This window comes from Dreissena polymorpha, chromosome 1 (genome assembly GCF_020536995.1).
Source record: "Dreissena polymorpha isolate Duluth1 chromosome 1, UMN_Dpol_1.0, whole genome shotgun sequence".
NCBI lineage: Eukaryota > Metazoa > Mollusca > Bivalvia > Myida > Dreissenidae > Dreissena > Dreissena polymorpha.
Window position 1 is genome coordinate 116,751,775 of NC_068355.1, and position 13,629 is coordinate 116,765,403.

The following is a 13,629-nucleotide window of genomic DNA, read 5'->3' on the forward strand; positions in this document are numbered from 1 at the left end:
ATCAAACCGGGCCAGCTGTAATATATAGTTGGATGCAGTTTGTGCTTCAAAAGGAGCCACTTTTCATGTCAGTCTATTGTTTGTAAGAATCACTAAACACGTAACTTAGACTAACTAAACATGTTGCAAGACTGTATCGTCGAAATAGTTAATAAATCTAAATCATAAATAAATATTAATAATTAAATACCTGCTGAAATTTGAGAACGTAAACGATTTAAAATAAACGCTGTGAACATTGCAAGGAATCTTACATGTAGGCCTAATGTGTGAGAGGATTAGTCAGGGATAAAATAAAATGGAGTTCGAAGGATCTAACATTTTGAGGAAGACGTCATGGTATCTTGGACATTTGGCACTTTCATATATTTATTTAGTAGATACTGAAAATGCTGAATGTGCTAATTGCAACATCATCAAAGACAAGCAGGTGAGATTTTTACAGCTTTTTTTTCTTGACATAATATTGTATGTTTTCCATTTAATTTATATGCCAGTGTTTTTTTTCACCATATTGGGAATGGTTTCCGGTCATTTCCCCCCCCCCCCCCCAAGACGTTTCCTCCCCAAGACGTTTCCCCGCAAAGACAATTCCTCCCCAGACGTTTCTTCCCCATTTTAGTTTTAGTGCAGATGTCCCACCCCCCCCCCCCAATAAATTTATAATTGTTCGGTTGAAGTACAATCTTTGTTTATTATCAAAATTATTATTTTGTTTATGAAGTCTTTAATTAACTTTTAATATCTATGAAGCAGCTTGTATGGTTTTTTGGTTTTAGAATTGTTTTTTGGAGGGTTTAACTGTGTAATGATTGCATGTAAATCATTAGTAAGTGCATGTTGGTGTACTAGTGGAATACATGGAATATCCTCAAAATCTTACTGAGTATCTTATACATGTTGCTCAACACAAATGCAACCAAGAATAATGTGTAATCAAGACCCGTTTTGAATACACAATTAACACCTTATTTCAGTTTGAGTGAACCTGGGCAGGGTTGTGCAAATGCAGTGTTTGTTGTTTTTTATCCAATTAAATATGGTCAATTGGTGAAATGAAAATGGTAAAATCAAATTAAAATTAATTTCGACACTGTTTTCCTTGTAACAGATAAATATGATAAATAAATATTTACTTTGTAACTGTCAACATTTTTTTCATGCATTCATATGTTTATTATCAAATTATTGGATGTCACTGATATTTTATTTTTTACTAATAACTCATTTAGACTAAATAAAACAGAATTGAACTTTCCGTGCACATTATTTCATTATTAATAATATAATTTATTAGCAAATGTAATAAAAACTTATTGATATAAGAAACACAAAACACAATTACCCGTTTTTATTAAATGAATTTGTGGAATTTAAGGAAAAATTAATAACTTTATGAATTAAAAAAAAAGGTAAATTTAAAGCAATTTATTAATAATAATTAAAACAGTGATAAACTACATAAAAATGTTTTTGTATGATAATGTACTAATCTCATCTTATGAATGACTATCCCCCTTCAAAGATGTCACCTAATCTCATCAATGATGATTAATGGGCCTGTATATTGCACCATAAGTACCCCTTTATACAATAGCTGTTATCTTGTTATATACACTTGCTAATCCAATTAACGCTTGTATATTGCACCATAAGTGCCTGATATATTGTTCAATGGTAGGTGTGTGTTGTTACTTAATATTAGTGAAAACATAACTTTCCTAATATTTGCCTGGTTCTGAAAATATTTTCATCGTTGAGTTTCCTTTAATTTTTAAAGAATATTTTTGAGAGGTAACACCTGAGTACTACAAATCAATGTAAAATGTTCATACTAGCTGTATTGGGACATTATAATTGAAATGTTACAAAACAATTTTATTTACTTGTCTCAAAATAAATATCCCAATATGATATTTATTAAGTCAAAATAATTTGTGTTTCAGTTAAAACTTGGAAATAGTTATTATTCTTCATTAAAAATCACAACTATTCCACTTTAAATGACCATCAAAGCTGTGTTTTTACTCAATTTTTCAAGGATCTCAATAAATGAAAGAAAAAATTCAGGTACTTATAAAAACAATTCTAATTAGATCTATTTAATTGGTAAAATTTGTTTGAGGCTTCCCTAAAAACAACCATAATAAATCATTTCACTGTTCTATTGATATATCTATTTAATAGGCAGAATGACAAACAGAACTAGTGTGGTTTCTAGGGTCATAAATCTGGTCCCTAAGCCTTAATTGGTAATAATATGCATGCAGTGTTATGTCTCTGAAAGTGACAATGAAGCAAATCTGCCCTTAGGCTATTTCATTTCACTCACACAAAAGGAGATAACTTGCTATTAATTTAATAGTTACTTCTAACTTGTCTCCTTTCTGTATTAAGAGGGTTTTCATATTTTAAAGTTCAATTGGTCTTCAAAAGAATAAGCAATCAAAGTTCTTGATTTTGCCAACAAATAATGTTTACCAATTGTGGGTCTACTCTACTTTCTTTAAATAATTATTTCTAATTATGTTTTTTTTATTAATTTTTATATCAATGGAAAATGAAATATTGTTTCACTATTTTGTTTAAAAAGAACTTAAAGAAATCCAGGCAAGAATACATGACAAGTAAGGGTTGTGTCAAGAAGGTGCCATTTAAGGCCCTATTATCAGTTTTGGATGCCCTAACCTGTATAGGTGAGAAGACTGTGAGAAGACTGGGGACGTGGGGCATGAGGAACAACTAATACACAGTAATTGACAGGTTCGTGTTGAATCAAGCACAGAATTTTCTGAGCATTCATGATTCATTAGAATTGAAAAAAAAACAATCAACCAGAAAAATCCAGTTGACCAACTTTGACTTATTTGCATGAACAGGTATAAAATAGTGGGTATTAATAGCTTAAGACATTATTGGCAACATGTCTGTTTAATTTATATTATCAATATTGTTAATTAAGCATGGAATATTAATCAAAATTGGGGGTAAAGTTCAATCGACCAGTATTGACCAGTAATGACAAATTTGGGAGTATTGACCGGGGCGGTTTTAACCAGTAAAAACCGCCGGTTAAAACCGGGGGCGGTCGATTGGTGCCAACCCTGGGTGTACTAAAGGAATACTAGAGGAATACATGGGATATTCTCAAAATCTTACACATGTTGTTTTTAATATAATTAAATAGGATCAATTGATGAATTAATTCAGTTTGTGTAAACTTGGGCTGGGTTGTGGAACTATAGTTATTTGTTGTTATACAATTAAATAGGGTACTATGTAACTGTCAAAAAAACATATGCATTCACACGCATATAATCCAATTATTGGATGTCACTGATAATTTCAATTTTACTAGTAGGTAATTAAGACTAATTAAAACAGAATGGGACTTTCCTCGCAAAGTATTTCATTATTAATAATATAATACTATAATTAGCTAATGTAATCAAAACATATTGATATTTTAATAATTTAACTCAATGATATTAATAATATTAAAATTTTCCCAAAAAAACTAGGGCAGGAAGATAGGAAGGATTGTTTTTGGAGAATCAACAGTGTTGTCAGTGTAAAATATTTGCAAAGCTTCTTCTGAGTTTGAACTTCAGTTTTGCATTTTGTGACCTGCAACATATTCTACGCTACTTTATCTTACTATGGTAAGTCATTAAAGTGTTATTTATTTTTCAACTATATAATGTGCTAATCTCATATAATGAATTACTACCCCATTTAAAAATGACACCTAATCTAAATTCATTAATACAATAGTTATAATTGTTTTATTGTAATTTGTAACATACTATTCCACTAAAAATGACCATCATAGAACATCAATGCCGTGCTTTTGCTAAATTTTCAATGATTTCAATTATTTAAAGAAATAAATTTATCAGGCACTTATAAAAAAATATATAATAAGGGTGTCAAAATTTAACAAACTGAACAAGTCAATTTGAACTTCTCTTGCAATGCAAATGGAGCCACTTGAAATATCAAATTGTTCCCATACTAGTCGGCAATATAACTATGACAATGTGTCTTTTCAAAACATGCATCAGACACACCTTCTGAAACTTTTGAAGCGGTTTTGAAAACGCTATTTCATTGCAAACTTTCGTCAATAAAGGATACATGTTGTTATACAACCGAAAGTGAAAGTTCTGTTTTTAAAAAAATGAATAAAGAGCGAAATAGTTGAAAACTAACGAAAATTATAATTGATACTAACATAAGACCGTAAGACTGAACAAAATAATACTTAACTTTTAAATCATAACCTGAATGTTTACTTATAAAGCAAATTCTTCATTCATCCGCGGACTTCTTTGTGTCGTAGTCATAAATGCCTCCAAATGGAGGTGCGTGATGCGTCTAAGTATAGAGGTGACAATAACGTAGTGACGTCACCATCTATGTATAGAATGCTTGCACGACGGTTACATTACATTCACAATCTCTTGCACGACGGTTACATTACATTCACCTCTGTGTTGGGCTCAGAACGGACTATTGTTATGAAAGCGTCTCATTCATGCCATGATCATACCAAGCGTTCATCATTGAGGTTACAGTATACTAAACAATCTCTTGCACGACGGTTACATTGCATTCACTGCATTAAAGAAAACCATCTCATACCATGATATCTTATGTCAGTCTTAATTCATTATTATAAAATTGATATGGTTTCCTGATGTTAAGAAACCAACATACATACACACGTCGAAGCAATTCCTAACGTCACTCAATAAACATTATGTTCAATTGTTGGCATTTGTTAAGTGCGTGAAATGATTCCATCTGCGTAAATGGGCAATAAAATAGTTCCAAAGAGTTGCATTAAAACTCGCAAGTTTTTGCACGGTTTATCGTACATTTAAAAGTCATATTTCTTAATTTAATGCATGCGATCTTAAATATCCATTCAATTATACATTGAATGCGTTTGTTCGGTTTTAGCTATTTTATAGACAAAATTGCGTGCTGAGCCTTTCGCAGAGTTGTATGTGAGAGCAAGGAACGACAACTCTGCGTGGATGTGAGAGCAAGGAACGACAACTCTGCGTGGAGATTGCTCAATAACCAACCGATTCACATCACACCAGCACCCGATTGTATAAACAGTTAAACCGGCGGTTAACCACATACCGGCGGTTAAAAGTCGGTAACATGTTGGTTACTGGTCGGCAAGCGTTTGTATAAAATTGGGTTAGTTATACCGATCGATTAAAACCCAGTTAAAACATACCCTGTCAAGGTCGTCGATGTTTAGCTTTTATGATGTCGCGCGACTCGGCCATTTTGTGTAAGTTAACTCTCGGTTACTTGTACTTACCCACCTAGAGAGGTTTATTCCTTGACAATTTCGACGAGTAAACAGACAATTGTAGCGACTGACACTTTATTTGACTTAATTTACAGGGCAATACGTTATCCGACTTCGGACGACGAAATTAAGGACGCACAGAACTTGTTTTTTTATATTCTGTCATGGGTATGTCGTGTGTGATCCGATGCATCAATGGCGCCCATGTTAAAATCATTTCTCCGAGAACGGGGAACGACACAAGTACAAACAAAAACACGTTCGAACTAGTATCTTCTCACCTTAAATAATCCTTTAAAATCCATAAATAATCCATTTAACTCAATAATTTGCGATTTTGCATCTAGGGTCTTTAATTTTAGCATAGTTAAATAAAGACCCTAATGCCCTGCTATCACTATATTCAAATGAGTTTATGAACTCGATAAAATTTCTTCTTCGTCACACGCTACGTCATGTACTCTACATCACGGTGATAAGTCGAATACCACAACTTTTCCGCTCACCGTCGAAATTTTATATTTCTGACAAGAGCACCGTATCCTTCTGTCAAAAACATGGCCGTCAACTTTTTAGGCGAGTCCAGAAATGAAAGAAATAAACGAGAAAATAAGGTAATTTGGTAATAAAAAGATATTCCATCGAACGAAGTATATAATTTACATCTAATTACCGTTTACCGCATCAAAATTGAGTCGCTATTAACTTCAAAATAGTGACAACAATTTTAGCATGTCGTGAAAGAAGTGACTTTCATGATGCGAAAAATCGTATTTTTGCAGATTTTAAACATTTTAAATGAAATAATTTTTGGTTAAACGGTATTTTATGATAGAAGAGTCAATTTACAACACAGTATGGCATGCTTTATTGAAGATAACTGTGATTTTTACATTTACACGTGTTAGCAAGTATGCACCGCTCAACACTGACATTATAGAAATATGAACACCGCTCAACAATGTCCGTAAAAGCACCGCATCTTTAAGTTTTTTTTGGCACCGCTTTATTCTGATATTTTTTCTTTCATAAGGAAGAGACGTAAATAACTATATATGATTCTAACCCTTTACCTCTCGTTAAAACGGACCACGCTGTAATGTCTTATCTATGGAGACATGCACTCACAAGCTTCTATAGACAGTCTAAAAAATAAATATAATTGTAACCCATTTGTTTCTGATATAAGTAGTCGATAGCATCTTTGGTATACATCTTTGGTTTTGGCCACAAACACCAAATTCATAGTTCAGTAAATTTAACCAATGCAACATCACTTTGTACACTCTATACATAACTAAATTTATTATTTTCTTCAGTTAGTTTTACACCAACATTTGCGTATACCTTTCCATAATCGTAGCTGAACATCTTTTTACGGATTATAAATCTGAGATCAATAAATAATAGTTATCAATAACGATTTTATTTTACCACAACAATATAGATAAATTGAAACATGAGACTTAAACATGTGCCCTTCACGTACTGGAAAGCAAGACAATCGATCCCGGTGAACCGTTTTTGGTGCAAGCATGCCATCATTTTCAAGATCAATTCTGGGACATGTAACTTTGATAAATGGAAGATTATCGTAAATAAATTCAGCTCACGATGGCTCGTTCTAGCTTATCATTTAAAACCATGTGCAGAAGTTAGCGGTGACACGAATTTCAGAGACACGGAATATAAATACGGTGTTTATAATCAGTGTTGCGCGGTGCATCGATATTTTTGTAAGTGATGCATGTTTTCACCAAAAAATTAGGCCTTTAACAGATATTAAAACAAACAGGTTCGTATTGCATGTTCTTGTTATATACACAATGATTTAAGTCTGTCACATCAGGTCTGACACATCGACAATCATCTGATTATTACATTTTTCTAACAATTACGAATGGTGTCGAGCGCGACACGACTTTTTGTAAACACTACTTCCGACTCATGCTAAATCTTTCACGACTGGTAAACTTTTAAATAGACGACATATTGGTTCAGAAATTCGATAGAGTGCTTCGCAAGTGGCAATCATTTTGCAGTGTCTTATAATAAAACATTTTGTCACCCACTTACCTGATATTGCTTCGTCCGCCATATTTCTTTTCGTCAGAAGGATACGGTGCTCATGTCAGAAGTATAAAATTTTGACGGTGAGCGGAATAGTTGTGGTAATCGCCTTATCACCGTGTACATTACTGCTGTTTAAATGAACCGGAGCAGTTTATCAAATAATAGCCGTTGGTAAACTCGGTTGCGTTTGCATATTTCTGCATACAAACATATGTTTAAACTTGCACAATATTTAATTGGTCTATGGTAAATGCCATGATTGTACAAGAAAATAATTTAATATATAAAAACACAAAGAATGGAAAACATTCCATTACACAACAGATAAATGAGAGGATAATATCCGTGTACAAAATGGGACATTCCGAATTCCAGTGTGGTGCTATTTTTACCTTCTTATACTTTACACATCTCTATGCCTTACGTGATTTAAATCGGAAAGCAAATAGAAAAGCCTTTTGCAGATTATTTATGAATTGTGCGATATTTGTATGGCTTGTTGTACATTCTCAAATGTCGAAAATATATGCACGGATTATAAACATTGCACATTGCACGAAATAAGGAAAATGCAGTGTTTAATTTCTTTCACAAAGCGGTGCGGGATAATGATAAGTAACTTTTGTTACAATATGTTACAATAATTTACTTCGGAAGGAATCTATCTTTATCACAACCGCGCATGCGCGAAGAAACTCACCTGATTGTGGTGACCAGGCAACGCTTCGTGAAGTGCAAACGCTACCATGGAATAGGAGGGACTGTAAAAGAATCGAGTCGATGTTTGATAAAAGTGAATGTTGTAACACTGGTATAGTGTACATACATTGAAACCCATTGCATATTTGTTATCATTAACGAGTTATATTGTAAACCTGCCTCAATGTCCCTGTAATGTATCTTAAAATCACACACATTAGGCTTGTTTTGAGCAGGGACCTATACAAACATTGTATAGGTCCCTGTTTTGAGTACTGTAAACGAATTTTCTTCCCGCTTGAGGGCGCTTATCATGGGTTTGTCTGGACTAGATTGGTTACCTCCCCTTATCTATCGCATACTCTATTTATATTATAGTCAACGGAGTCGACGGTTATATTCAACGGGGAACCAGTTAATGTCTGGACTGTATATATCAACATCTTTAGGCTACTTCTAATATGATAATAGGTGCTTCCTAATTTACGGGCAAAAGCTTATTTGATAACCACGTATCGTAATAGATATTTGGACATTATTGTGTAAAAAACATTATAATTGTTTCAATAATAAAGTAACTCAGCCAAAATAAATCTTATGTTTTGCTTGATGAAAAAAAAACGTTTTACATCTGCCAAGCTTTAACATTTAATATCACATAATTGTGTGCTTTTTCAGCCTCTGGAATTTAAAGCTGGTTCGGTGGCTGCGGCGTAGTAGATATGGTGTCCGCTTAGTGACTTGGGGGTCTCGGCATTGATCCCTTAAGTGGAACTGTTCTTTAGATCACCCTTAAGATTCAAAGTACTGGTCCTATCCAGGAAACAGGTTATTTCATTAAATGTCTCAAGTCAAATAAAGCTGTTGATTCAATCATAAACTGATTAAACATAATCAAAATAATGTAATGTGTCTGATCAATTGTGATTGACAGGATTATCAATGTATAATTATGTGAACTGAAGGATATCTGACTTGTTTTTTTTTTGCAATTGAATTATTTCATAAATACCGGTATCTCACAAGATTAAAGTTTTCTTTTTCAAACTATTGTCGCATAGTTTAAAGTATGTTTCCACTAAGAACAAGCCATTTTGTAGTAATTCAAAAATCACAGTTTAAACTTAGTTCGTAGCTGCATGGTAAATATTTAAATGCCAACAAACATAAGGTTATATCATCCATTTTTTAAAATATAATTTATACATTCTCATAACACAAACAACACACACATATATTTCAGTAATCATATGAGCTTATTTATATGTCAGTCTGTCTAGGCTTAGAAGAAGCATGTAAATTATGTTAGTATATTCAGTCCATATATTAAACTTATATGGAAATGCATTGCGATACAATATAAAGAAATGAACACTTCACATCATTTATTTGCACATAAAAGACTAGTAACACAATCAGTAATGCTTAAACACTGTCATCAACTTACAAGAATATTTACGTATTATGTAGTTACAAAGTGAAGTTATCTTTTGAAAAACTGTTTAATGAATTCCGTATGTATCTTAATCCATTCAATGCATTATGAAAAACAAGAATAATACTGAATAGTATGCAGTTTATTCAAAACAATATATTATACATACAATTTTATAAATAAACAATGCTGGTTTTTTACTAGCGTATAAATTTTTTATCATGGGACAACAATTAACAGCCAATTTATTAATGTATGAAGCTAGTTGCTACTGTTTATAATTACACTGTCTTACTAAATGATCACAACATCTACGTACGGAGTTCTTTTACCAACTTGTGGTAAGTTGTTTTATTGCAATTTTAATATTTAGTTGCAGACACTGGTCGACATATAGGCTAAATTTGCATCGGAACCATCGTTTTTCTTCAACATGTTAATTGCCTTCAAATCGTTAATTTAACAACCCATTGACAATGTTTGCACATACGTCTTTATAAAGTGATAGCTGATGTTTGTTTACAGACAGACATATATAGACTCTGCAAAGTTCTTTAAAAGTTCACATATGTTCCTTTGAAGTAAACCTTCAGAACCAATAAACAAGATCCCCATGGCTAAAAACTTCATGGAAACTTTTGATAGTTCAGGAATCCCTCCTTTGTTGATTTGTCACTGTCAGTTTTGCTCAATAGAATGGCTTGTGTGATGCCAGTGCTTGGTAGAATAGCTTCTAAAAATGGAAAACCAACAGTGAACACAAATCTTAAAATTTGATAAATGATGCAGGCGTTTTGTAAATTCCAGTTGTTTTTTGTTATATTTTGAACAATCTGGAATATTTTGGTACGAAAATCCAACAGTATTAGATTTAGGGGTTTAAGCCTTATCTGTATATAGTGATATGTAACCTCGGCAAAGTGAGAGCAGACGAGGTGTTAACAAGTTGAAACTAAGCTAAAATACAAAATAGTTAAATCGCAATATCAATACATTTTGTAAATAAACTTGTGTCTGATGAATTACAGCCGCAACTTACCAGAGTATTGCTAATGATCACATGTAAAACTGCTTTCTGAGAGCGAATGCAAATTGTGTCACGAACTCTGACATATAAACAGCACGTACTGTAGGGTGGCGCATTTGAAATACCGCGACAATACCGATGCCGACTATAATGTTTTAAAAATCATTATTTTTAAACAAGCGTTTATTGATATATGAGGATAATAATAACAATCAGAAATCAAATAGATCGAAGCAAATAAATTCGAAAGAAATCTGGATTTGTGCAATACATTTTAGACGGATTATATTAACGAAATTATGTTGCCGAAAGTTATCGCGTTTTGCAGTAAACCAGTCTGTGGAATATGACTTGTTCCCCTTAACGGCTTAAGGCCGGAAAAAAGGAAACCGGACGCAAAACAAAAAAGCGTATTTTACGGTGAAAAACATTTAATGCAAGAATACAGAGTACAATTCGCAACACAATACTGACTTCCATAACGTAATATTTCTTGGGGTATGCATATTTGTGTGATATAGAGTTCGTCGAAGTGTCTATGTTGCTCCAGCGGTCTATGATTTTGCATCGCGAAAATAGATGGCGTCGCGCAGGCAGGAAATATTTGACTTCAATAGACTATCAGATAAGTAAATTTGTATTTCAGAAAAGTGATACAAATTAACGGTCAACGCCCTTCGGGCTTTTGCCCGTATATCATTATTTCGCAAAAACGTATTGTATGATTATCGTTTTATATATAAAAATTAAATATTATAGGAACTAACTTATCCTCTTTTCTGGTTAGTTGAACATAGAAAATTCCAGGTCTCGACCCATCGGCAGTTCCTGCCTTGTATTCTCCGCTTGGTCCGTCCGCGGGGTATGGTCGAACCCTACACAGTAAGAATTTTTGTTGTCGTCTTTTGACAAAAACCGACCAAAAAATCCCCGTTACCGATAGCTTTGATATAAACAATCTAAATGTATTCCATTAAATTTGACCTAGATATATTGCCAAGTAAACACATTGTACATGATTTTTTAATAGAACGATTTTAATTATGATGCGCTTTGACTTGGAAACAATTAAGGTTTATTAAGTGCATATTAGAAATACAGTAGTTAAAATTTCCGTAAGTCGTTAAGAACTTACACTGTTGAGTTCAAAAAAGCATGTTTTCGACATGATTTTAAAATAAGTTGCGCTCTTATGCTTTTTATAAATAGGCCGACAAATTACAACATATAACAAGTAAACAAATGCGATCTTTCAATAAAATACAGCACTTAAAGCTGTGAAAAAACTAAATTGGATTGCGATGTCAGCACACATAGAAGTTTGGTGTACGCGCATAAAACGAAGTGTATTTTAAATTGATGTTGAAGTTTTAAATTACCAAATAGTGTATTGATTTAAATAATAAACACATTTAACATCCAGAACAAACGGAGGTAATTGTACTTAAAATGGTGTATTAATATGCCATGAAAAGAATCTGAAGTAGTTAAAGTCTGATTGATGACCTCGCGTTTTTATTCGGATGTATCATGCTACAAAAAGCATAGGGTGAAGTATTTATTTCTTACGAAACTTTGATAATACAAATGATAAAAGACGCTTACTCTAACGGCAGATCTGGGAGATTTCGGAAATATTTCGGCATCAATGGCTTTACTCGCTCGAAAATAATTTTGTTGAAATTCGCTAGGGCATCTTCCTATAAATACAAGGATACTAATTACAATCACGATAACAATTGCAATGTTTCTCGTATTGATTGAATGAGAATAATACATACCCGGTAAGTGTTGAATACAGATACGTTTATTTAGCTAATCAAATCTTAACAAAGAACCTTAGTAAGCGGTGTGGGTTATCAAAGAAACTCATCAGTGTTCGACTCTTACTTGGTATTTCAAATGTCGGTATATTTTTAAGTTGTGTATACATTACGTAAGTAACCATAACTTACATGGCTAAACACTAAACGAGAACTTAATACCAATGATAAAACCCCTATCTTTAAATCTCGATACATTCCATATTGTTTTAAAGTCAAATGTAATAGATGTTTTAAACAATCTTTATATCATTCAATAAATAATATCAATTCATTTATGACCCACGGATTATTTAATAGCACGTTTGAATTTGAAACTATCTTGAATAGTTGCCAAATCAATTGCGAATTTGTTGTTCGAAATTACGATTTCATGTTCAAATTCGTCATTGGAACAGGCAGTCATAACAATATAGAAACATCCGTGCGCTTAAGCACAAACTGTCATGTTGGAGGTATTTAAGATAAGTATCATTATATCGTGATATTACCAACCTTCAATTCACTATGGAAAGAATGCAACAAAGCGTACATAACGTACCAAGTATGTTTTAAATTGTTTTTATCAATGGGTCCTTCAAACAAAAGACAAACACATAAAACTGAGAAAGCTTATATGTTGAGCTTTAATGCATGATCCCGTCTTACTAATCCGGATAAATTCGTTCAAATATTAATTTATTAATTTCTTTTCATCTATGTTAAAAACTTTGCCCAAACCAACTCGTCTTGTATAACGTTTTAAGAACTTTACTATGATTATGATGATCACCCCCTAATGTTTTAATACAAGTTAATAATCAAATTAATTGTATTCAATATCTGTAAATGTTAGTCTAGCAAAGCCCTAAAATAGAAGTATTTTAAAATTTTAAAACAATCAATCGTTTGTCCAATTCACTATTGTAATAAATGTATGAATGTATGATAATTGTAACGCGATCAATATGACACCGAGCTGTGTACTCACGTTGACATAAGAATATTAAGAACTATTTGTATATGACAAACACTGTCAAGTTAAAGAGAATACAAAATTGTGTCTGTCTGAGATCCAATGACATCGTGAAAATATAACAAAGGTCGTCCCTATGATGAGCGTGTTAACTGTATTCAATAATACAAATATGTTATCAGAGTGTGTGTAATTTCGTTAACACGGGTATGACGGGGTGGTACATATTTGTCACAAAACATACTATGGATACATAGTTAAGCATGGCATTGTCGTAATAAATAT

General features: G+C 32.7%; 1 protein-coding gene across 4 annotated transcripts in view; it reads right to left on the reverse strand.

Moving 5' to 3' along the window:
* Positions 1–13,629, reverse strand: part of LOC127846417 (uncharacterized) — an 81,091-nt gene that overhangs the window by 37,267 nt on the left and 30,195 nt on the right. For 3 of the 4 annotated variants that reach the window (XM_052377647.1, XM_052377665.1, XM_052377674.1), the window contains 3 exons: positions 12,172–12,266; positions 11,334–11,441; positions 8,106–8,166 (listed from right to left, as the gene is read on the reverse strand). In XM_052377647.1, the coding sequence (XP_052233607.1) occupies positions 8,106–8,166; positions 11,334–11,441; positions 12,172–12,266 (264 nt within the window). The remainder of the gene's footprint in view (positions 1–8,105; positions 8,167–11,333; positions 11,442–12,171; positions 12,267–13,629) is intronic. The other variant, XM_052377654.1, reaches the window with a different exon arrangement.